The sequence below is a fragment of the Microtus oregoni genome, unplaced genomic scaffold (assembly GCF_018167655.1).
Source record: "Microtus oregoni isolate MIOR12 unplaced genomic scaffold, Mior012 000032F_ref0000030, whole genome shotgun sequence".
Classification (NCBI taxonomy): domain Eukaryota; kingdom Metazoa; phylum Chordata; class Mammalia; order Rodentia; family Cricetidae; genus Microtus; species Microtus oregoni.
The window spans coordinates 11,353,834-11,377,108 of record NW_024543091.1 but is presented as its reverse complement, the minus strand read 5'-3'; the positions used below and the strand labels follow the sequence as shown (position 1 = coordinate 11,377,108).

The window sequence follows — 23,275 nt, the reverse complement described above, 5'->3', positions numbered from 1 at the left end:
TGGCTGCCAGCAAAGGCCAGAGATTGTCATGTCTCCTACTCCAATGTGGAAGATCCTGGGATTATAAGCAAGCTTGATAGACATGTTCTGCATCTTCCAGATTTTCCTTGGGTACTGGGTATCCAAACTTTGGTCCTCCTGACTGCCCAGCCAGCACTTACCCACTGAGTCATCTCCACAGCACCTCCAGAGCTTTTAATTTTATGAAGATTGTTTGGATTAGTATAAACGCCTACATTAACTCTGGTAGGATCACGGTTCTGTCTAGGAAATAGAAATTTCAACTATTAAGTTTAAATCATAAGGCAGGTTTGCCCAAAATTTTTTCTTTCACTCAAAATTCATATTATCATGTTTTTAATGTGTTTCACAAATGAGGTAGAGAAGAAAGAAAAAATAATAATTTCTTATGGCTCTGAGAACAATTTGATACAAACTTTTATATTTCTTTTGTGTTCTATCACAACACATTCTCAGTATTTGAGCCATATTCACAGTATTATAGTCACAAAATTAAACAAGGTTATAAAATAATATTAAGATGGAAATGTACATTAATATTTATTGTCTTTATTTTTGTTATTTTGTATTTAATTAGTTTTTTGAAAATTTCATCTAACATATTTTGATCATATTTTTTCTCCCTCATAAGTTCTTCCCAGATCCACTTCCCTTCCTCACCCCTCCAACTTCATGTTCCTTCTAAAAAACTGAGACAAATTTGTGCTGCTCAAATGTTCTTGTATGTGCACCTTTCAGTGGCCTATGGTCAGTTTATCAGGAGATACACTTTTAGAGAAAATGGACTCTTCCTCTCTTGGCAATCAGTTGGCACTAGCAACTTGTTTAGGGCTGGGATTATATGTACAATTTCCCTGTCCATGCTGAGATTTGGTCTGGCTTTGAGTCTTGTGCATACTGTCACAACTACTCCAAATTGTGTATTTACCCTACTGTGTCCAGAAGACACTGCTTCCTTGTAATCATACACAGTCTCTGGCTTTTAATATCTTTCTGCTCCTACTTCCCCAATGCCCCCTGAGCTTAGGGAGGGAGTGGCTGTGTGTTCCATTTAGGACTGATCATCCTATAGTCTCTCACTCTCTGCACCTTGTCTAGTGCGAATCTCTGCGTTGATTACTATCTACTGCAATGCAAACTTTTCTGAGGAGGACTGAGAGGTACTATAGGCTATGGGTATAACAACCAGTCATTAGGGTAATGCTGTATCCATTTAACAGCAGAATAGCAGTAGATTATCCTCTAGAGCCTATGACTTCTCTTGCCATAGGTTCTGGATCAAATATTGGTGCCAGGTAGGTTTAATTTTGTGGACTGTAACATATCCAGCTAGAAAATGGTTGGTTAGTTCCATGACGTTAGGGCCACTATTGTACCGGGGGCATGTCTTGGCAGGCCAGTCATCATTTTATCTGATGCAGTTCAGAGTTGGGTAAGATTAAAGATTACTCTCCTTCTTCAATAATAAAGATAGTGCCTTCTAGCACTGTGAAGCTAGCTGGTAGAGATGAAGCATCCAGGTCTATTCCACTAGGTTTCTCCATCTTTTATGACTCAAGTGTGTGGTATCTTCAGCAACAAAGTCTTATTGTCAAGTTCTGGAAGGCAACCAAGAACACTGACAGATAATAGCTTGCAATGTTTGGAGGTCTTTGGAACCTCACTGGTAAACAACTCTTAAAGAAGCAATCTATTCTTTGCACTAGGCTTTTTTATTTTTTAGCTTGTGTTGTCAAGTTGGGTCATTGTTTAGAGTAACTCCATTTTGATTCTCTTTTCTCTTTTTCTCTCTCTGTGTATGTATGTGTATATATGTATATGTTATACATAGGAAGTTTCTACAGTGATGTGTTTCTATATGACATTTGAGAAAAGGTCTTTAATGTTATATATACTCTCCTCTACCCTGAAATTGCCCCTTCCACTCAAATTTAACCATTCTGGTTCCACTAGTCACATTTAACATTGCATTTCACTTTTCTTAAAAGTTCCTTCCCATAGCCCATTGTGATTTCCCAACTTCCTTGGATATTTCAAATAAAATACACACATCTGAAGATTCAAAGATAACATTCATAAATGAGACAAAAATGTGATGCTTGTCTTTATGGATTTGGGTTGTCTCACTCATAATGAGTACTTCCAGAATCATCCATTTACCTGTTAATTTCATTATATTATCAGCAAAATAATATTCAGTAACATAAATATGCTACATATTTATTATCCACTCATCAACCAATCAACAACTAGGTTGTTTTGATTTTCTGGTTATTGTAAATAGAACATCAATGAAAATGGATGACTAGCATCTCTATAGTAGGATCTAGACTTATTTGGGTGTACCCAAGAGTGCTGTGCTGAATTATGTGGTAGGTCTACTTTAAGCTCTTTGAGGAACTTCAGTGGTGATAGCCATAGTGACTGCATCAGTTTCTTTCTCACCAGCAGTGAATAAATGTTCCTCTTTCCCCACATTCATGCCAACATTTTGTTTCTTTGTTTGTTTTTACTTTAGGAATTATAACTAGGGTAAGTTGAAATTTCAAAAAAGTTTTAGTTTTCAGTGTATTGGTTAAAATGGATATTTGTATGCCATTTTTGTTTTAGAACTAAAGTTCTTTTCCCAATTTTTTATTTGGGTTGTTAATTTTATTAATGTTTAATTGTTTTGATTCTTCATGCAGTCTAGAAATTAATACTCCTTTAAATATATAGCTGGTAAAGACTTTACCCCATTTTGTAGGTTGTCCCTTCACTAGAGTGATGATGTCCTCTGCTTCACAAAACATCCAATTATATGAATAAACTTTCATTACAGATAATAATTCATAATCACACACAGAGTTTTGTTTCTCTGAGGGTGGGGAAATCATAATAAATATTCCATGGGACACTTTTTAATTTCCTAGAAATTTTTCACACACAGTGTTCAAAAATTTGCTGTAATTTGTTTTGTCTAAAACATTGTAAATTAATATAATAATAAAAAGAAAAACACGAATAAGGCAGATGATAAAGCTTCATTGGTCTGGAAGACTCTTACGCTGGGAATGTGTTGTCTAACAGTGAAGAGAATTATCTCAGTCCCGTTCTCTATGTCTTTTATTGTTGAAACCTATGTAGTTTTGGGATTTGACCTGAACAGGGCAACAGGTGAAGAAAGGACAGATATACATGCAGAAAATCTGGGATCAGCTGGACTGTGTTCTCTGGTGGAGATGCGCCAGTAGTACCCCAGAAACTCAGTGCACTTAGTCTATAGAACTTGAATGAAGAAGGGAAGGGTATCTAGGTATGTGTGTTTTAGTATGTGTGGGTCTCTGGAGGGGAGCAGACTCACATTGTAGTCATTCTGGAGAAGGAAACTGCAGGTGATATTTTCTGTATACACTGACAATGTCTGTACTTATTCCAGGGGAAGGCCTAGCTATTCTCATGAGTCTGAGGCCCTGGGGTCTTGACAAGGCCATGATCGTAATATACAGTCACTCTGAGTTTTACCTGCTCTAAATATTTCCCCCTTTCTTATTACTTAGATGTTCAGGGTGTCTTCACTTTTACTACCAAACTGGTTTTTGCAATGCCCAATACCAGGCAGTAAGGCTGACCAAAGGAAGAACAAACAGCCATTCTGACCAACACAAAAACAAGGAAAGCTTTAACAAATTAAAGTGATTGGAGCCTTGAACCTCATCAAAGTTCACTTTTGCAGTCTTAGCAGTGGAGACAATCTGGCTATAAGCCTTTTGCAATTCCAGGGTGTACAATGTCTTTGGGCCACATCTACAGTATTGTTATGGTGTGTTCAAGCACTCCAGAAGTGGGTATTAATTATTTCCCAATTATATTTGCTTTCATTATAAGAGTTGCTGTCACACATATGTGCTGGCAATCTGTGTGACATATCAAATCCTATCTGATATCTGTCTGTAACCCCCCTTTATCCACACTGAGGTCATCAATTGACCAACTGGTAATACTTCAAAGGTTGACAGCTGCCAATTGCTATAGTTCTATATACGGTCATTTGTCTAGCTGGAGATTGGGTGAATGCCATTACACTGTATTATTACTTCTATGGAGCCATTAGTGGCCCACTGAATGACATTAATGCCATTGACATTGTGTACTTGAATGGTGTCTAACAAGCAATGTCTTCAGGGAGTATAGCCAGGGACCCATTTAATAAATACTATGTGCACTGCAGATTCTCAGTGGGGGTGGGCTATTAAATTCTAGGAGTTCCACTTTTTTTTTTTAAATTTAACATGCGTACCATTCCATAGCAGGGTGGCTCCTACTAAGGAAATAATAAAGGAGAAACACATTTGAGTAAAGTCATAGCCCATTTCAAATAGTTGACTGGGACCCATTGGGACATCAGGTAGTTAGAGAAGTGGCCTCCAAAATCGAGGCAGTGATTAATAAAACCAGGTCCGGAAAGACGTGACGCAGCTGTTGGGTGGGTCTGTGGATCCAGTGGACTTCTTGGACTGGACTGCTCTGCATTGGCACAATCACTAGCTCTATCAGAAATATAACTTCTGAGTTCTTTTCCAGCCCCGGGTCTCATGCTTTCTCCTCTGACATTTCATTTTGAGTCTGGATCAGGTCACCCAAACACAGAAAAGCAGTCAAAACCATTGGTATTGTCCTCCGAATCTCTTGTTCTAAACAAAGTTTGCTGTCAAGGAGCCAGTTTACCTCCCCTTAAACCTTGTTGCAACCCAGACCCAAGGTGCAATTGTGCCACAGGTTGGGAGAGGGCATCCTCATAGTTCCTTTCCTCTGGACATGTCTCCAGAGCACAGTCTAAACCCTGATGCAGTTGGAATGTTTTTTACCTTATTTTTTTGATTCTTCAAAACTCCTCCAAAGCACGAACATATAACAGTTTCTATAGCCTGCTCATCCCATGGTTTACGCCCAACTTGCAGAAATGCTCCCCCTCCCCTACTTTATTTTGCATGCTTGCACTCGTCACTGGCATTTTCCCTGCTTGACTGATGTGAATTCCCTGCGGTCAAGGACCCACATTGGATACCATTTGCCTTGGCCTGCAGGGCTTTTGTATTGACCTGACTAGGGTGGCTGGGAATGAAGAAATGACAGACAGAAATGTTGGGATCAGATGGGTCATGTATTCTGATGAAGCTGTCCCAGCAGTAGCCGGGACACTCAGAGCTTATTATATACAGATGAAGAAGGCTAAGGTGGACTAACTGATAAACTTCATAGGTGGTCTCTGGAGGGAGCAGTGGCAGCTGCAGTTGTCCTGGAGGAGGAGCTGCGGCCGATATTTTCTGCACATGTTGTCAACATTATTACTTCGACTTGGGGAAGGCCTTGCTGTTCCTCTGAGCCTATCCCAGGGAAGGCCTTGCTGTTCCTCTGAGCCTATCCCAGGCACGGCCTTGCTATTTTTCTGAGTCACTGGGGTCTTTGACATGGCCTTGCTCCTGTCAGTAACAGATCCACTCAGGACTTCATCCACTCCCTACTTTTTGTGGTTCACTTGAATGTCCCAGAGTTAATCATTTCCAGTTTAAATAATATTTAGAATACTATTTTATGATCTTAGTTTTAGTCTCAAAAACAGAATGATTAATGTAGACTATGTTTCATATAGTAACCTCTTGGGAGAAATTGGAAATGACCATTTCTTGTAAAAATATTTATACTTTTGTTGTAAATGTCAATTAAAAATGAAAGGATGTAGGTTAAGCTGGACTTTTAGTGCTCCTTAAGAATTATCTGTTTTACTGTCACCTATATGATGTGAATTTTCTTGATTCTGTGCATTTCAGGATTGGATTATAGCGCCAGAAGGGTATGCTGCCTTCTATTGTGATGGAGAATGTTCTTTTCCACTTAATGCCCACATGAACGCCACCAACCATGCCATAGTCCAGACTCTGGTAAGGTCTATGCTTATGGGGTAGAATCTGGTTCTAATAAAAACACAGTATAGAGTGGTTTTAAAGAAAATGTAACTATCAACTTCAAGTTTTTAAATTCCTTTGTAACTTGTAGCGGGGGTGGGGTAGGGTAGCAATTGTGGGTATAGTAAGAAATTCAGACGGGCTTGAATCAATAACCCTGGTCTCAGAATTGGGACAAATTCAGCTGGGAAAACTGAAGTCATGAAGTGAAGTTGCTCCTCTGCATGGCTTTCATCATTACACAGAGATCATCCAGCTGTTTTAAACTAGCAATTCACTAGTCGTCTTTGCTGAAACATTGAGTAACAGCTGCACTGAACTTCATCTGAGAGTTTTGACATAATTATTTCAAGCAAGTTCTTTATATACATTGCTATTACAGCCATTGAATATGATGTATAAGTAGTAGAATATTTTCACCTGAGTTTTCCTTCTCCTCAGTTCCTCTTATCTTTCTGTCATTTAAAAAAAGAAATTTATCTTTCCTTTTTCTTCTTCCACACTTCTGGATATTCAGCAATGATTGTATTTCTAGTAACCTCAGAATGTTCCTGTGCTTTAGACAGTGAATTGTTGACTTGGGGATCTGTGATTGTATTCTGCCTAATGAACCCAAGCCAACCTCTCTCCACATACTGATGTGTCAGAAAGTAGTCCCTGGAAGACAGCAAGCAGTCTCTCAGGAGGTGCACCAGATTAAGTTACAGAATTGCTATTTACTGTCTGAGTTAATATGAAAACCATAATTATCTATCTAGGAGAAAAAGTAGAGAACACAGCTGTAGAGCCACAAGACACTGATAGAAGCTGAGTTGTCTGCTGTTGGCAGAACGACCCTATTGTGTGAGGGAGGCTGATTTTGTAACCTCTGCTCCAAACAAGTTTACCTTTCCCTTTGACCCATTTAGACCTAAAAGCCGATGGATAGAATAACTAGTTTTTAAATAAGGACTCACGTAAATATAATATAATTATAAGCAGACATATCAAGTATTTGAATTCCTCGATTGTAGTAGGAGGCCACTTGTTCAACAGTTTCTCCGCTGCCTGGACTCCTGAAATAACCACACAGAAACTGTATTAATTAAATCACTGCTTGGCTAATCAGGATAGCATATTCCTAGTGAGCTCTTACATATTAAATTAACCCATTTTTATTATTTTATATTTTACTATGAGGTTTGTGGCCTACCAGCGAGGTTTTAACGTGTCTGTCTCTGGTGGCTCCATGACTTCTCTCTGCTCTGCCTTCTTTCTCCTAGCATTCAGTTTAGTTTTCCCCACCTAGCTATTCTCTGCCCTATCAGGCCAAGCCAGTTTCTTCATTCATTAACCAATAAAAGCAACACATAGACAGAAGGACCTCTCACATCACTTGATGCTTACCTGTACCACTTCGACTTAAAAGACACTGTAGACTTTCCTGGCTTGTCTGAAATGTTGTCTATGGTGGATAAGCACGGGTTTTATAAACTTTTGGAAAAAAAAAATCAGTGAGAGGACAAAAAAGCAAATAAGCATTTTAATAGGCAGCCACATATAAAATGTTCTTTTCGGCCAGGCAGTGGTGGCACATGCCTTTAATCCCAACACTTAGAGGTAAAGGCAGGTCCTGGTCTACAGAGTGAGTTCCAGGTTAACCAGGGCTACATAGATAGACTCTGTCTCAAAAAACAAAAGCCGTTATCATGAGAAAGCCTACTTTAATGACAGTACTGAGGCATAAAGTAAATCCCTGGGGAGAATTGAAGTCAGCTATGCCTCACTTCACAAACATTTCTTAAGACGGGTTAATATTCTTGAGCAATAGGGAGCAGCTAGGCTCTGCAAGGGTATTGTACTCAGACCTGCCGGGAGATGGAGAAGCATGCTCATGATTCCTTTTTTGAAGGAGCAGTCATGACCACTACATATGTAGTGACAGAGAGAAACAGCTACTATTAATTTATGTGCTGGATAGTTTTATTTAAACTTGACACAAGGTAGGGTCATTTTGGAAGAGGGAACTTCAACGAAAAAAAATGTGCCCTGCCTCACCACACCCACCAAATTGACCTGTGGCCAGGCCTGGAGTACATTTCCTTGGTTATGGTTGATGTGGGAGGGCTCTGGTCATGCTGGATGAGTTCCCTCTGGGCTGGTGGCCTGGGTCCTACTAGACAGCAGGCTGAGCAAGCCGTGAGGAGTAAACTTGTAAGTATCATTTATCATGGCCTGTGCCTCAGTCCTTGCCTCCAGACTCCTGCCCGACTTCCTCAGATGATGGGCTACAGGTTGTAAGATGAAATAAACCCTTTTCTCTTTAAGTTGTTTGTGTTCACAGTGCATCATTGCAGCAACAGAAACCTTAACTAAGACAGCTTATACAATGATGCTACTTTATTTCTCAAAATTCTTTATCTGTTTTTGTTTGCAGAGTATTAATGCCTGATGAAGGAAGCAGAATTTTGCTTTCTTAGATATATATCCAATTTGTCAAATTTCCCTCAGGCTAAACATGAATACTGATTGTAAAAAAAAAATCCTTTGTCAAATAATCCTCTTATTTACTTTGTTTTTTCCCTCATAAATATATAAATAAGTATTTTGGTTCTTATGGCTATAGTCTGGAAGTAGTATCAAAGAGAAAACAAAACGAAACCCTGATGTGAAGTTAGAAGATCTTTATCTGTGCTACTTATTATCCTGTAGAGAAGACATATCATTCCAAACCCGAAGGTCACAGGGCAAGTGGGACTTCAGTGTTTGTGGTGTTGTAAATATTTTTGCATTTGTTCTGTGAAGGACATGGAATGAGAAGGCAGTCAGACCTTTTGTTACAGAAGAGCATTTTTATGACGAATACGTTGGAAGAATCATTTAAGAACAATCCATTTTGCTTGGAGCGGCTGCTTTTGAAGGCTGCTAAGGCCATTGAAACCTTGGGGGTTATCAATCACGCCTGCTAGGGTTATGGGAGATCAAGCTGATGAGGAATAGAAGTTGTATCTGAAATCTGTAAAAGCTCCGTGACTTTTAGTTTTGCAAGGTCTTAGGAAATTTCAAGTTCATGTGGAACTGCTCATTTATCCTGTGCTTTTGCTCACATGCAAGCCTCCTATATCATCTCAGCCAGGAGACTGTGGAGCCAAAACTCTGAGAGGCCATGTTTGCTTCTTTGTGGATCCCTTAAGGCTCATCAAGGGGACTTCCCATAAACCCCTTTGGGGGAAGGGCCAGAGTAGGTGGGAACCACATTCTGGCTTCTGGCTCAATTATTATAACACACAGGCAAACTGCCAGTCTGATTAAAATGAGTTCCGAGCTTTTACTTAAGTGCTTTACTTTTCCATACATTTTCAGTCTTTTAAGGGAATGGATATTCAATGTGCAAACTCTCTGGACCCCTTGCTTCAACTTCAGCTTGTTTCTTTGGCAGTTGTCTAAGGAGTGCATAGGGAAAGAAAGACCATGTTAAGCTCCAGTCAGTCCAGTAAAAAAATTCTATGAAGAAGAGTTGATATCATTGCTCTAAAACAAGTATTGGATTTATTTTAACTTTTATTCTTCTCTCATAAATTGCATCCTGACTAGAGCAATTTCTCCTCCCTTCATTCCTCCCAGTATCTTCTCCTACCTCCCCTTTCTAGGCCAGATCAACTCCTTCTCTGTTTCTCTTTAAAAAAAAAAGGCTGTTGGTGATATCCACCAAACATAGCCTAGTAAGACTGGGAACAGAACCTCATATCATGGCTATACATGGCAACCCAGTAAGAGAAAAAGGGTCCCGAGTGCAGGCAAAACTAGTATAGATTTTACTTCATTGTGGTTTTTAGCTTGTCTTTTCTACGTAGGAGTAAGAGTTGAGATACTGTTTGTGAGTCATGATTTAACTATCCTACTACAATATCCTGCAGACTTAAAACTTTCTGTAGTCCAAGTGTGTCTGTTCCAACTTGAGTCCACAGCCTCTGTTATTCTTGTAGTGGGCACAGAAGACAGCTATTCAGTTAAAGCAGGTCATTACTAAGTGTCATGTCCCACCTCCCCGAAATATTCCACTCAGTACTCCACACAGAGCTTGCTTTATCTGATGAGCTCATTTCAAGCCCCCAATATGTAGAACTGTTGATTCTTAGTGCTTGTTGGTTGACAATGCATCCTTTCGAGCAGCCCCTGTCTCCAAGTCATCTATGGTATATAAAGGAGCCAGATGACAAATGCCTGTCAGAGAGTCATGACATCAACATCATATTCTTTTTTTTTCCTTTTTTCTTTTTTTGGATTTCGAGATAGGGTTTCTCTGTAGCTTTTGGTTTCTGTCCTGGAACTAGCTCTCGTAGATCAGGCTGGCCTCGAACTCACAGAGATCCGCCTGCCTCTGCCTCCCGAGTGCTGGGATTAAAGGTGTGTGCCACCGCCGCCCGGCTCAACATCATATTCTTAAAGCTGTAAATAAAATGTTGACCCCATTTCTCCAAAAGACACACTTCCCTTTTTATGTTCTTTCTTTGCCAGGTACACCTGATGTTTCCTGACCACGTTCCCAAGCCCTGCTGTGCTCCGACCAAACTGAACGCCATCTCTGTCCTGTACTTTGATGACAGCTCCAATGTCATTCTGAAGAAGTACAGAAACATGGTGGTCCGCTCGTGTGGCTGCCACTAGCGCTAAGGGATTGTGGGAATAACAAAACTGAGCTGTATTACATTTATGACTGCAATCAAAGGCAGATAAATGGGGACTTCCTTAAAATCAGCAGGGGTCATTTCATCTCTCTATGTATCATATTATGTATATACACTTTTTTATTTATTTTAAAGTGTGTATTCTCTTTTGGATGCCTTATCAGTAAAGTCTATTTTAAAGGTTCCTATATTATGATAGATTCCTACTCTCACTTTTGATGGGGCATGCTGAGCCCAGTTAAATTCTACGTCAACATTTTTCCCAATACTACTACAAATAATTTTCTAATATTAAGTAGAACTCCCTTGACAGTTTAATGTTGTTGAAGGGAAATAAATACATTTGGTTATATTGCACCAGTGAAAACTAAAATAGAATATTTAGAAATAAAGTTTTAAAAACTAGCAACCCATTTTTTTAAAAAAAAACTATTGCTTAGTTAAATAAAAATTTCCTTTCAGAGTTTATGCTTTATTGGTGAAAGTAAAATGCTGGACAGGATTTGACTAAATAAAGGGTAGGCAGGACAGACAAGGGAGCTGAGGGACAGCGTAACTGTTTTAACCGCTCTCTTTAGGGGAATTGGTGCAACTCCAGGAGCCTGCTGCTTCTTGCTTCTGATTGCTGCAGATTTTTTTTTTCAGAAGGTCAGAGCTTCCGAAATTTTTTGACACAGGCTTGAGGCTTGAGTCAATGTCCACAAGTTCCCAAAATGACACTAAAAAGCACAGTCCAGCCTCACCTCAGCTGAGCCACACCTGGCCGTTGTCTAGAACACCACAGCTACAGTGCTTGTTTCTCCTTGGTTAGAACTTAGTCCACGGTAGAGAAATATTTGCATCTACTGCATTTTTCTCCTTCCAGGAAGGAGTCACTTCATGCATAAAATGGGTTGGAACTGACGATGCCAGTAGAGACTTTGCAGGTTGATGCGATGCAAGGGATTTTCCTTAGGGTGAAACCGTGGACATTAAACTGAATGAAAATTATCACAGTGTGGCTTTGATGGAACTGCCATTTTCAAACTGCTAAAAGCCACTTTTCTTGTTTTTGAGAATCAACGCAGTGTAAACCTGATTCGAGAAAGGGATTTTTGAAAACCTTCCTCCAAGCACAAATAAGTACAGCAGGGAAGGTTCGGGAGCGGTGTGAAAGTGTGTGTGTATGAGTGTGCGCATCCTCTCCTCGCTGGTGTTAATTTCTTTTCTCCGTGTTGAAGCGGTAACTGGGAGCTGCGGTCTTGGTTCAGCACAGGCTGAGTCTTTGGGGAGTGGATCATCAGGTTGACCACCTTCTGCTGCTGTCAGCTGTGTGTGGAGGTTTGTAGCAGTCAACTGGAAATATCCAAGAACCTTTCCTTAATCACTGTCTGTAGCTTTCAAGCCAAGGTCTGTTATTAGGAATTCCCCAACATTCGGGATTGTTTGTGATTCAGACATTTTACATTGTTGCTTTATAACCCAGTTTACAGTATAGAAAGTATGGTATTGACTATATTGGGGGATACATTAAGTAATATATTTTTAGTTAATAAGTTAATAGTATACCATTGAAGATAAGACTAGAGATTAAGAAATGGAAATCTATTATATTATTCTTTAAATGTGCTACTTGAATGTATGTTTACATTTAAAATATATTAAACTTGTGATACCAGCCTCTGCTTTTTGCTTGTTTGCTTATATGTGACATAGTTCTTTATTTAAAAAACTATAAAATGTAAGTGTGTCTTATACTAAAATATTCACCGGATGGAAACTATTGTTTTAATTATGTGGGTCATTACTTGCTTTCAATTGATAAAGTTCTTTTGTATTTTTCATAGTTACTGATCATTAAGTGGAGGAAGCACCAGTCTATGAATTACATACGTGGGAGACAGTGCTGAAGCTTGGACTATCTGTGAGGCACCTGACCGTAGGACTAGGATCTATTCCTGGTGTATGAGCTAGCTTTTTGGAGCCCATTTGCTATGGTGGGATGCCACGTTCCGTCTTAATATGGGGGTGAGGGACTTGGTCCTCCCCTAATGTGCCAGACTTTGTTGACTTCCCAAGGGAGCCCTTACTCATTGGGAAGAGTGGATGGGGCTGGGACTGGGAGGGATAGTGGGGTGAGGGCAGGAGGAGGGGTGGAGGGGAGAACTGTGAAAGGAATGTAAAATAAAATTTAAAAAAAGCAATAATTAAATCAGACTTTGCTGAAATTCAAGAAATAAAAGAAAGAAAAAGTAAAACAAAATCGGTTCAAACAAAAAATAATTTAAAATAGCAGAAATAATTAAAGTGGAAAAATATCTTAATTTGTTCTTGTACATCTAAAACAAGAAATAAGAAGGAAAATAAATGGGGCTGCAGAGATGGCACAGCAAAGTGTTACCATGGAAATCTGAGGACCTGATTCAATCCTCAGAACGAGGTAGATGCTGTGGTGCGCACTTGTAATCTTAGTGCTGCGGAGATGGAACCAGCCAGACAATCCAGTTAGTGAGGCTCAGGTCTCAGTGAATGACCCAGTCTCAAAAAAGAGTGTGTTTGTTTCCTCAGGAAGGAGACCCAAGGTTGACCTCTAGCCTTCACTCATGTGTGCACATGTATACACATCAAAACACATGAGCACATACATGAATGCATACATAGAAACACTCAATTGACATTGCATCTTCCAAAAATTATATGTATATATACTCATGATTGAATAATTCTCATAAATTCTTAGTATTATTTTAGTAATATTCTAGCTATTACCAGAAATTAAAAAAAATCAGATTTAATAGATTTATGTCATTATAAGTAATTAGTGTGCTGGCAATTTTTTTTTTTTTTGGTGCGCTTCAGAAATTTTTCTACTTTGCCTATGTTCTGCTTTGTGAGAGCACTTTATCCAGTTTGGAAGGAAGAGGACATAAATCGTAAATACTCAAGTTTTTAAGAAACTAAGGCTAAAAGATTTTGAATAGAACTAAAGAAAACAGACTGGAAAAGCAAAATTATTTTTCAACTGAAGAACCATCACTTCATATTCCCTGTATCATCATCATCGAATCTTAGCCAGAGCCTCCTGGCAACTCTACAGTCTGGCAACTGTGATCTCTCAAGACATTTACAATGAATAATTAGCTCACAGTGCAGTTTTGCTCGGGGCAGAAGAAATCCTCATCCCCAAACACAGGCAGCCACCTCATAAGCATTCAGTCTAGTGCTCAATCCATCATTCAAAGTCTGTCTTGAGTTACGTGTTTTCTTCTGCTTTCTTGTTCTTCCTGTTTGAGGGGAGGAAAGCTGGAAAATTGAAAAGTTTAGAGTGAAGATGCCTCTGCTGATAAGGTATACACATTACTAAGTCTACATCTGTGTTTTGATCAAGATGGGGAAGATGAAAGCTGAGGAGAAAGCACGAAAAATTATAAGCAAGGCCAATTTCTCTCTTATTTAGGTATAAAACAAGGTGTTATATAAAAACACTCCAAGGTGGCTGTCAGAGAAGGGGTGAAGGGCTCAGAAGACCAGGCCACTACACTACTCATTGATGGCACCTGAGGGGCAATGACCTCAGAGAGGAAACCCAAGGGAATCTGCAGCTTTATAAATCACAACATTTCTGAAAACTTAAACCCTATATCAAGTTTCTCCCCTTACTTTCCATTTTACTGCAAAATCAGTGTTTTTACACAACAGGGAAGGAGAAGCACTATACCTTCAGTTCTGGAAATTATACAATCATTTATAAGAGAGAGAGAGAGAGAGAGAGAGAGAGAGAGAGAGAGAGAGAGAGAGAAAATAAAGAGAATTATGTTAAGTGCCTCAGGACTTTGTCAGAGCTGAAACAGAAACTAACATGATGCTTAATTGTGAGTAATATTCTGTCATTTCAGCCCACCATGGCTACTAATGAATAGTGATATACAGTAACAGAATTTAAAGTGTAGATTGTATTTATTTTCCTGCAAAAAACCCCAGAGTAAAAGAACAATTTAAAAAACTTGTGACAAGAGATCTATAAAGTTCCTTAAATTACACAGTAATCAGTATCTTTTCCTCAATAGAACACACACCTAGTTCCATCCATGTGCATATACATTTATACTAAAACATGCTCTTTTTTCACATGCAAGTTGTAAAAACAACTTTTACATTTAAATATATTTTGTTTATATTTCACATTCTTTTTTATCTCTCTTCCTCCACTTACCTAACTTTAAGTTCTTTCTCCACAAACAAACAAAAACTAAACAAAACCCCAATGACCATCCCAAACCAATAAAATAGAATAAAACAATACTCCAAAATCAAACCAAAAAAAAATTAACAAAAACACCAAATTGAAATAAAATAAAAGCACGCACACACACACACACACACACACACACACACACACACACTGTGGAGTCCGATTGAATGTAAGACACAAGGCTTGCCCTGGATTGCTTCTATTCCTAGTATCTGTTGGAGAAAATGGATTTTCCCCTCTCAGCAGGTAGGGAGGACAGTCCAGTTGTTTACCTTTACCCTAGTGACTAGGTATTCTTTCATTCGCTCATGCATTTAAAATATAACAAATTAAAATATAAGAAGGAACAAAAACTATCACATTAAAGTTGGACAGGACAAACCAACAGGAGAAGGCACTAGAATCAGAGAACTTTTTTAAAAAATTCTATTTCCTTTTTTATTGATTTTTATTGAGCTCTATATTTTTCTTTGCTCCCCTCCCAGCCTCTCTACTTCCTGCTTCACCTTCACTGAAGGTCCTCATGCTCCCAATTTACTCAGGAGATCTTGTCTTTTTCTACTTCCCATGAAGATTAGATCTATGTAAGTCTCTCTTAGTGTTGTCATTGTTGTCTAAGTTCTCCAGGATTATGGTTTGTAGGCTGGTTTTCTTTGATTTATGTTTAAAACCCACCTGTGAGTGAGTACCTGTGATAATTGTCTTTCTGTATCTGGGTTACCTCACTCAAAATAATGTTTTCTAGCTCCATCCATTTTCCTGAAAAATTCAAGATGTCGTTATTTTTTCTGCTGTGTAGTATTCCATTTTCCGTATCCATTCTTCAGTCGAGGGGCATTTAGGTTATTTCCAGATTCTGGGTACTACAGAAAATACTGCTATGATCATAGTTGAGCACATGTCCTTGTGGCACTATTGAGCATCCTTTGAATATATACCCAAAAGTGGTATTACTGGGTCTTGAGGAAGGTTGTTTCCTAATTTTCTGAGAAATCGCCACACTGACATCCAAAGGGGCTGCACCAGCTTGCATTGCCACCAGCAATGCAGAAGTGTTCCTTTTCCCTCACAACCTCTCCAGCATAAGTTGTCATCTGTGTTTTTGATCTTGTCCATTTTTACTGGTGTCAGATGGAATTTTAGAGTTGTTTTGATTTGCATTTCTCTGATGACTAAGGATGTTGAACATTTCCTTAAGTGTCTTCAGCCATTTTAGATTCCTCAGTTGTTAGTTCTCTGTTTAGGTCTGTACTCCATTTTTTAAAAAATTGGATTATGTGTTTGTTTGATGACAATTTTCTTTAGTTCTTTGTATATTTTGGAGATCAGACCTCTGTCTGATGTGGGGTTGGGGAAGATCTTTTCCCATTCTGAAAGCTGTCTTTTTGACCATGTCCTTTGCTTTACAGAAGCTTTTCAGTTTCAGAAGGTCCCATTTATTAATTGTTTCTCTCAGTTTCTGTGCTGCTTGGGTTATATTTAGTTGTGATCTCCTGTTCCAATGCGCTCAAGTGTACTTTCTCTTCTATAAGGTTTAGTGTGGCTGGCTTTATGTTGAGGTCTTTGATCTTTTGGACTTGAGTTTTGTGCATGGTGATAGATATAGGTCTATTTTCATTCTTCTACATGTTGATATCCAGTTATGCCATCAGCATTTGTTAAATATGCTTTCTTTTTTCTATTTGATATTTTTTGTTCTTTGTCAAAAATCAGGTATTTGAAAAAGTGTGGATTAATATCCGGGTCTTCTATTCGGTTCTATTGGTCCTCCTGTCTGTTCTTATGCCAATACCAGGCTGTGTTCAGTACTGTAGCGGTGTAGTAGAGTTTTAAGTCAGGGATTGTGATGTTTCCAGAAGTTCTTTTTTTTTTTTTATAGAGGATTGTTTTGGATATTCTGGGTTTTTTGCTTTTCCATATAAAGTTGAGTACTGTTCTTTCGAGGTCTGTGAAGGATTTTTCTGAGCATCGCATTAAATCTGTAGATTGCTTTTGGTAAGATTGCCATTTTTACTATGTTAATTCAGCCTACCAAAGAGCATGGGAGATCTTTCCATTTTCTGGTGTCTTCTTCAATTTCTTTCTTCAAAGATTTAAAGTTCTTGTCATACAAGTCTTCCAATAGTTTGGTTAAGAGTTACTCTGAGGTATTTTATGCTATTTGTGGCTATTGTGAAAGGCGTTGTTTTCTGATTTCTTTCCCAGCCCTTTTATCATCTGTGTACAGGAGGGCTACTGATTTTTTTGAGTTAATTTTGCGTCCTGCCACATTACTGAAAGTGTTTATGAGTCGTAGAAGTTCGTTGGTAGAATTTTTGGGATTGCTTATGTAAACTATCATAACATCAGCAAACAGTGAGAGTTTGACTTCTTTTCTGATTTGTATTCCCTTGATCTCTTTTTGTTGTCTTATTGGTCTACCTAGGATATCAAGAACTATATTGAATAGCTATGGAGAGAGTGGACAACCTTGTCTTGTTCCTGATTTCAGTGGAATCACTGGGAGTTACTCTCCATTTAGTTTGATGTTGGCTGTTGGCTTGCTGTATATTGCCTTTATTATATTTAGGTATGTTCCTTGTATCCCTGTTCTCTCCAAGACCTTTATCATGAAGGGATGTTGTATTTTGTCAAAATATTTTTCGGCATCTAATGAGATGATCATGTGGTTTTTATTTCTCAGTTTGTTTATATGGTGGATTATGTTGACAGATTTTTGTATGTTGAACCATCCCTGCATCTCTGGGATGAAGCCGACTAGATCATGGTGGATGATGGTTTAAGAATCAAAGACCTTTTTATTTGCATACCAAGAATTCCATAGAAACACTAAATTGGGTGCCATGATAAAAGTCAAGAGGACCTGGTGCAGACCTGTGCATGCCCTGTGCCTGCTGCTTCAGTCTCTGTGAGTTCATATGGTCATTGATCAGGTGAAAACGGCCTTGTTTTTTTGATGTCTTCCATTCCCTCTGGCTCTTATACTCTTTCTACATCCTCTTCCATGGGATTCCCTGAGGCCTGAGGGGAGAGATTTGACAGGGACATCCCATTTAGGACTGAGTGTTCCAAAGTCTCTTACTCTGAACAATGTCTGGCTGTGGGTCTTCATATTTGTTCCATCTCTGCAGGAGGAAGCTTCTCTGTTGATGACTGACCAAGGCATTGATCTATAAAACATACTCTTAAATGAACTGGAAGGCTTTGTAAACAAAGGAAAGGAACTGTAAAAAGCAGGGAATAAATGTAGGGACATGGGAGTAATGTTCAGGGAGTTAGTGAAGTGTTCCATGTCATCTAAAGCTTTGGTTTCAGTCACCATGCCTTAGGAGCAGGAACAAATTCTATGCAGTGAATGGGACCAGATCAGACAATACCACATAAATCAGGAAATCAAGTGGAACCAGAAAGCAAGGAAATTTGTCTTGGCTCTGCATGCTGAGAAGAAAACAGGCGTCTGTGATACTCATTTGTACTTGTGACCAAAAATCACACTTGTGTGCTCAGACTATTAAAGATCTCCTGGTGAATCTCAAAAGTCACTGGGGGAAAGAACATGGCAGTCCTGTCTGGGGTCTGCAATGCCATCCCAGGCCTCGAGGAGCACACACTGAAAACACACCAGGGAATAGAAACTCGCAGCCAGAGCAGTGTGCAGGATGTGCTGTAAAGGTTCGAGGAAAACACAGAGGTAGCGCCGCTCAGAGAGCTCATCCATCCATTGAGTAATATAGGAAGACTATGCTATGTGCTTTTTGAGACCAAAAGGTTAACTGTGAAAATATTTTAAAGGGGCTGATAGATCCAAGAATGACATTATTTTTCTTCTGTATAGTACTCCATTGTGTAAATGAAGCAAATTTTCCTTATCCATTCTTCGGTTGAGGGGCATTTAGGTTGTGTCCTGTTCTGTCTATGACAAACAATGCTGTTACTAACATAGCTGAGCACATGCCCTTGTCCCATGTGCTTTTAAAATATTCTGTTTCTTCCCCATCATTTCTCCTGTTTCTGTTCCCACCCCCACAGATTGGTCCTAGTAGCCTAGATTGGCCTTGTATTTTCACCTCAGCTTCGCCACAAGGCATTATATGCATGAGTGTTGGCTTGAAGGTATATTTTCGTCTATTTGTTTTTCAGATGTTAAGTTGAGAAACAGAATGTACTTGAGAAGGCAAAATTAGTTTCAGTTGATTGTTGGAGACCCAGGCTTGGGTCATGGACCTTAGTGAGGTTTCATTTCCCTAGAGTTCGGAATGTACAGCTGAGTTCGGAAAGGAAGGCCAGATAAAGTGGTGCTTTTCCCACAATTCTTTCAGTCTCTTTGTTCAATGTTGTACTCTCTATCACAGGTAAGAACCCAAAACACCCAGAAATGTAACCCAAACTAACAACCCATATGGTAGGTGTGTTGGTGTCTGTTTCGGTAGGTACAGGCAATGGAGAGGAAGTATTCGCTTCCTTAGGTTTTCCCGTGGGATCTAGTCAGAGGTTTGTTCATGGATCTTGCTTGAGGTTTTACCCTTGTCTAGGGGATTAGCTGATGATTGCTTTTAAAACATGTTGCTATAGAGGGCTTGACTTCAAACCATTCAAGACTATTAGCTTACAGTCCTGGAAGTTCAGTCCAAAATAAGTTATTCCGACCTAAAGTCTGTGTTGACAGTTCTGTGATTCTTGTTCTGCCTATATTCAGCTTCTAGAGAATATATATATATATATATATATATATATATATATATATATATATATATATTATGCTTGATTTTCAACTTTCTTCATCTTCAAAACTGAAAACACAGTTCTTCACACTTACACCTGCCTCTTTGATTTGTAAGGTCTCTTATAATTGTACTTAACCTACATGGCTAACCGAAGGTAATCTCCCTCTCTACTCTGATTTTACATTTAATTATAGCTGGAAGATCCTTTTAGCCATATGAAGTAACTCTTTCCACAGGTTTCAGAGCTGGACTTCGATTTCTCAAGAGTCTCAACAGTCAGTCCCCATATGCCCTTCCTGGATCAACTCTCAAAACATTTAAATAGCAGGAAATCAATTGTAGGGCAGTTGTCTCAGCATTTTCTGCCCAGAAATATGACCAAACACATTAGGGTGACCCTAAAAATGTGCCAAGTATCTATTAAGACCAATACCTTTTCTGTAGAACAGTCTGGGAAGCTTTTGAAGTTCTCAAGTTTATTTCTTCTCCTGCTAATTATTTCATTAAAATTACTGTGACAGTATTTAAAGTGCGCCATTAATACACAACATTGTTGATGAACAGAAGATAGAGCTTCAAATGGACCAGAAAGTTTAAACAAACTTTGTAATCTAAAAAGCAGGTGGGATAGAAGAACATAAGTAAATATTGCAGAAATGAATGCAATCAATTCTAATGGAGCTCAGGAGAAAATCTAAGATCAGTAACATCAATATAAAGAGGAAAAGAGGATAATCAGGGAAATTAGCCAATTAATTAATTAATTAAAAACTGCTTTAGTAAGAGCCAGATCTTGTAGGTGGATGTTTCTTTCCCAGTTCTGGCTGCCAGTCTCAAATAACCGACACAGAGGCTTAATATTATGTATAAATGCCCAGCTGATAGCTCAGACTTATTACTAGCTAACTCTTACACTTAAATTCACCCAGATTTCTTATATATGCTCACCATGTCCCTGCTTGTTTCCCCATTTTCTATACGTCCTGCTTCCTTGGCGTCTGGCTGGCTGTCTCTGCCTTTCCTTCTTCCAGAGTCCTCTGTGTCTGGTTGTCCTGCCTATATTTCCTGTCTGGCTACCTACCTGTAAGCTTCTTATTAACTAATGATATTAAATAATATTAAGCAATATATTATTACTTAATATGTAAATATTAAGTAATATATCTTCACAGTATGCAGGATTATTCCACAGCAGGTTCTGAAGAGACTTAGACCCTCTTTCCCTCCAGTCCAGAAGGTAGCAGTGATATTTCTCTCTGATATCCAACTTAGTGTTCATCTGGAGAGCTTTTCTAGAATACTTTGAGCTTAAGAAAAGTCAGAGAAACAAATGCCCTTGTGGTATGATATATGCCCAAGAGTGGTATTGCTGTGTCTTGAGGTAGGTTGATTCCCAGATTTCTGAGAAACCCCATACTGATTTCCAGATGGTTGTACAAGTTTGCATTTCTACCAGCAATGGAGGAGTGTTCCCCCTTACTACCTAAATAGGCCCTCTGAATGTGGGTGACAGTTGTATGGCTGGGGCAGACTGTGGGGCAGTGTCAGTGGGACAAGGATTTATCCCTACTGCTTGTACTGACATTTTTGGAACCCACTCTCTTTAAAGGGATACTTTGCTCAGCCTAGATATAGTAGGAAAGGCCTTGGTCCTGCCTCAAACAATGTGCTAGACTTTGTTGACTTGCCATGGGAAGCTTTGCCCTCTCTGAGGAGTGGATGGTGGTGGCATTGGGGAAAGGTGGAAGGAGCGGGAGGAGGGGAGGGAGTGGGAACTGGGATTGGTATGTAAAATAAGAAAAGATAGTTAAAAGAAATAAAATGAAATAAAAAAAGAAAATCCAGAGGAGGGTTTTAAATGAATTAAGACCTTTATGTAAGGTAGTAAAAATTATGAATAATCTAAAATGTAGAAAATGTTTATTTGTTAATAAAATATATAAACCACTTTACTTTGGTTTGATAATTGCCTCCTTCCACACTTTACTATCATATTGACCTCTTGGCATAATCCTTTCTTTAAAACCAACCAATATCTAGGTCTCTCATTCAGTAAAGACAAGTACAATTAGGAGGAAAATACCTATGAGTCAATCATGTAAATTTTGTGTCTGTCAATGTGCTCTCAGAGGTAAGAGCAACATTTGTACAGACAGAAACAATATAAAATATATCCACTCACTTATGTGTAATGGATGGGATAAATCGAATTTCCTATATTTCTAATAGGTTTATTCTAGGACTTCTCAAACCTGGTCTAACTGACTTTTTTGGAATGTGTGTATGTGTGTGTGTGTGTGTCTGTTCTCTGAAGTATGAGATATTTGTTAGTATTTGCCCCCTTTCACTCACCAGAACCTGCAGCATTTCTCATAACTGTCAGAAGTTAACACCTCTCCAGTTCTTGCCATGCACTCAAAATGGGGAGAGTACCATAAAAAATGCTGGCTTGATTCAACGAGATACTTGGGAACCTTATATCAATAAATTAAGAGCAGATCATAATTACCCCCCACATTATAAATAATAATATAAATGAATATAAATAAACAGATAATAAGACATACATATTATTTCCAAAATTTGAGGCAAATCCTGTGAGTGCAATACGCAGATCAGGGTGAAAAGATAATTAAAGACGCATAACAGAGACCTTTCCCCTAGTGCAGACCTCAAGACAAATATTCCAGAATTAGGGGAAAATCGGCAAATCTTGATAGTGAGCTAAGGCATGCAACAGCAGAGAAGAGAAAAGAGGTTGTGGAAACTAAACAATCAATTAAAGACAATGTCGCTACACTGCAGCAAGATATCATGGGTTGCCAAACAGATGGACAACAGGACATCTGTGTCCTCAGCACAGCTGAGCCAGGCCAGTGGAGCCAGTTGCTGAGATTAGGAAAATACTCAGAGATGGTTTTGGAAGACAGCTTTCTTTCTTTCTTTTATTCTTTCTTTCTTCTTTCTTCTTCTCTTTCTTTCTTTCTTTTTACCAATAGGGAAAGCCCAGTGGTGGCAGGCTGGATAAGTAGTGCTTACTAGCTCATACTAATCCAGAATTTCATGTTAAACAACGACATCAGTGTCAGAGACCAGCTTTGACAAAAATGCTACTCACCAGGGTAGAGGAATTAGAAAACCGTAAAGAGAACGAAGACGTGAGTAAAAATAACAAACCAGAAAACCCAGGATAGTACCTGGAGGGAGTTTCAATGACTACTGAAACTGTCTGCATTTAATTTGCAATTGCTTAAAATGCCTCCAGCCCAAAAGGTAGGAGTAAGATAAAGGACTGCATTAATATGACACAAAGGACAACTAGCAACAACTTGCTTCAGTACTTTGACCCATCAAACCATTAATCCATGAGAAAAGCATTCTGTTGTTTAGCCATCCTAGATCAAGTGTCTTGGAAGGCAGTCACTCTCAAGTCAAACCTCCTATTTCAAAAGAAAGAACAGAAATATGCTTGAATATCCTGACCATTGGTCAGGGTAGAGTGGATCTACCTGTATGGGCCATCTTAATGTCAAAAAGACCAATTAACCACACCCTAGGTCAGGATGTGTAGCCATACTTTGTGTAGTCAACAACTTTGAACAAGCTAAAACTCCCTGACCTTCAGACAAGGTGGAAATAATCTCACATTTTTGGGCCTCCACTCATCATTGGGATCTGCATTCTAAA

The 23,275-nt window shown here is 38.9% G+C and overlaps 1 protein-coding gene across 1 annotated transcript in view; it reads left to right on the top strand.

Annotated features, from left to right (window-relative positions):
• The window catches only part of Bmp5 (bone morphogenetic protein 5), a 124,522-nt gene extending 112,239 nt beyond the window's left edge, over window positions 1–12,283 (top strand). The window contains exons 6-7 of the mRNA XM_041679597.1: window positions 5,832–5,942; window positions 10,464–12,283. Coding sequence (XP_041535531.1) covers window positions 5,832–5,942; window positions 10,464–10,613 — 261 coding nt within the window. The 3' untranslated portion in view covers window positions 10,614–12,283. The remainder of the gene's footprint in view (window positions 1–5,831; window positions 5,943–10,463) is intronic.
• Window positions 12,284–23,275: the final 10,992 nt, after the last annotated feature.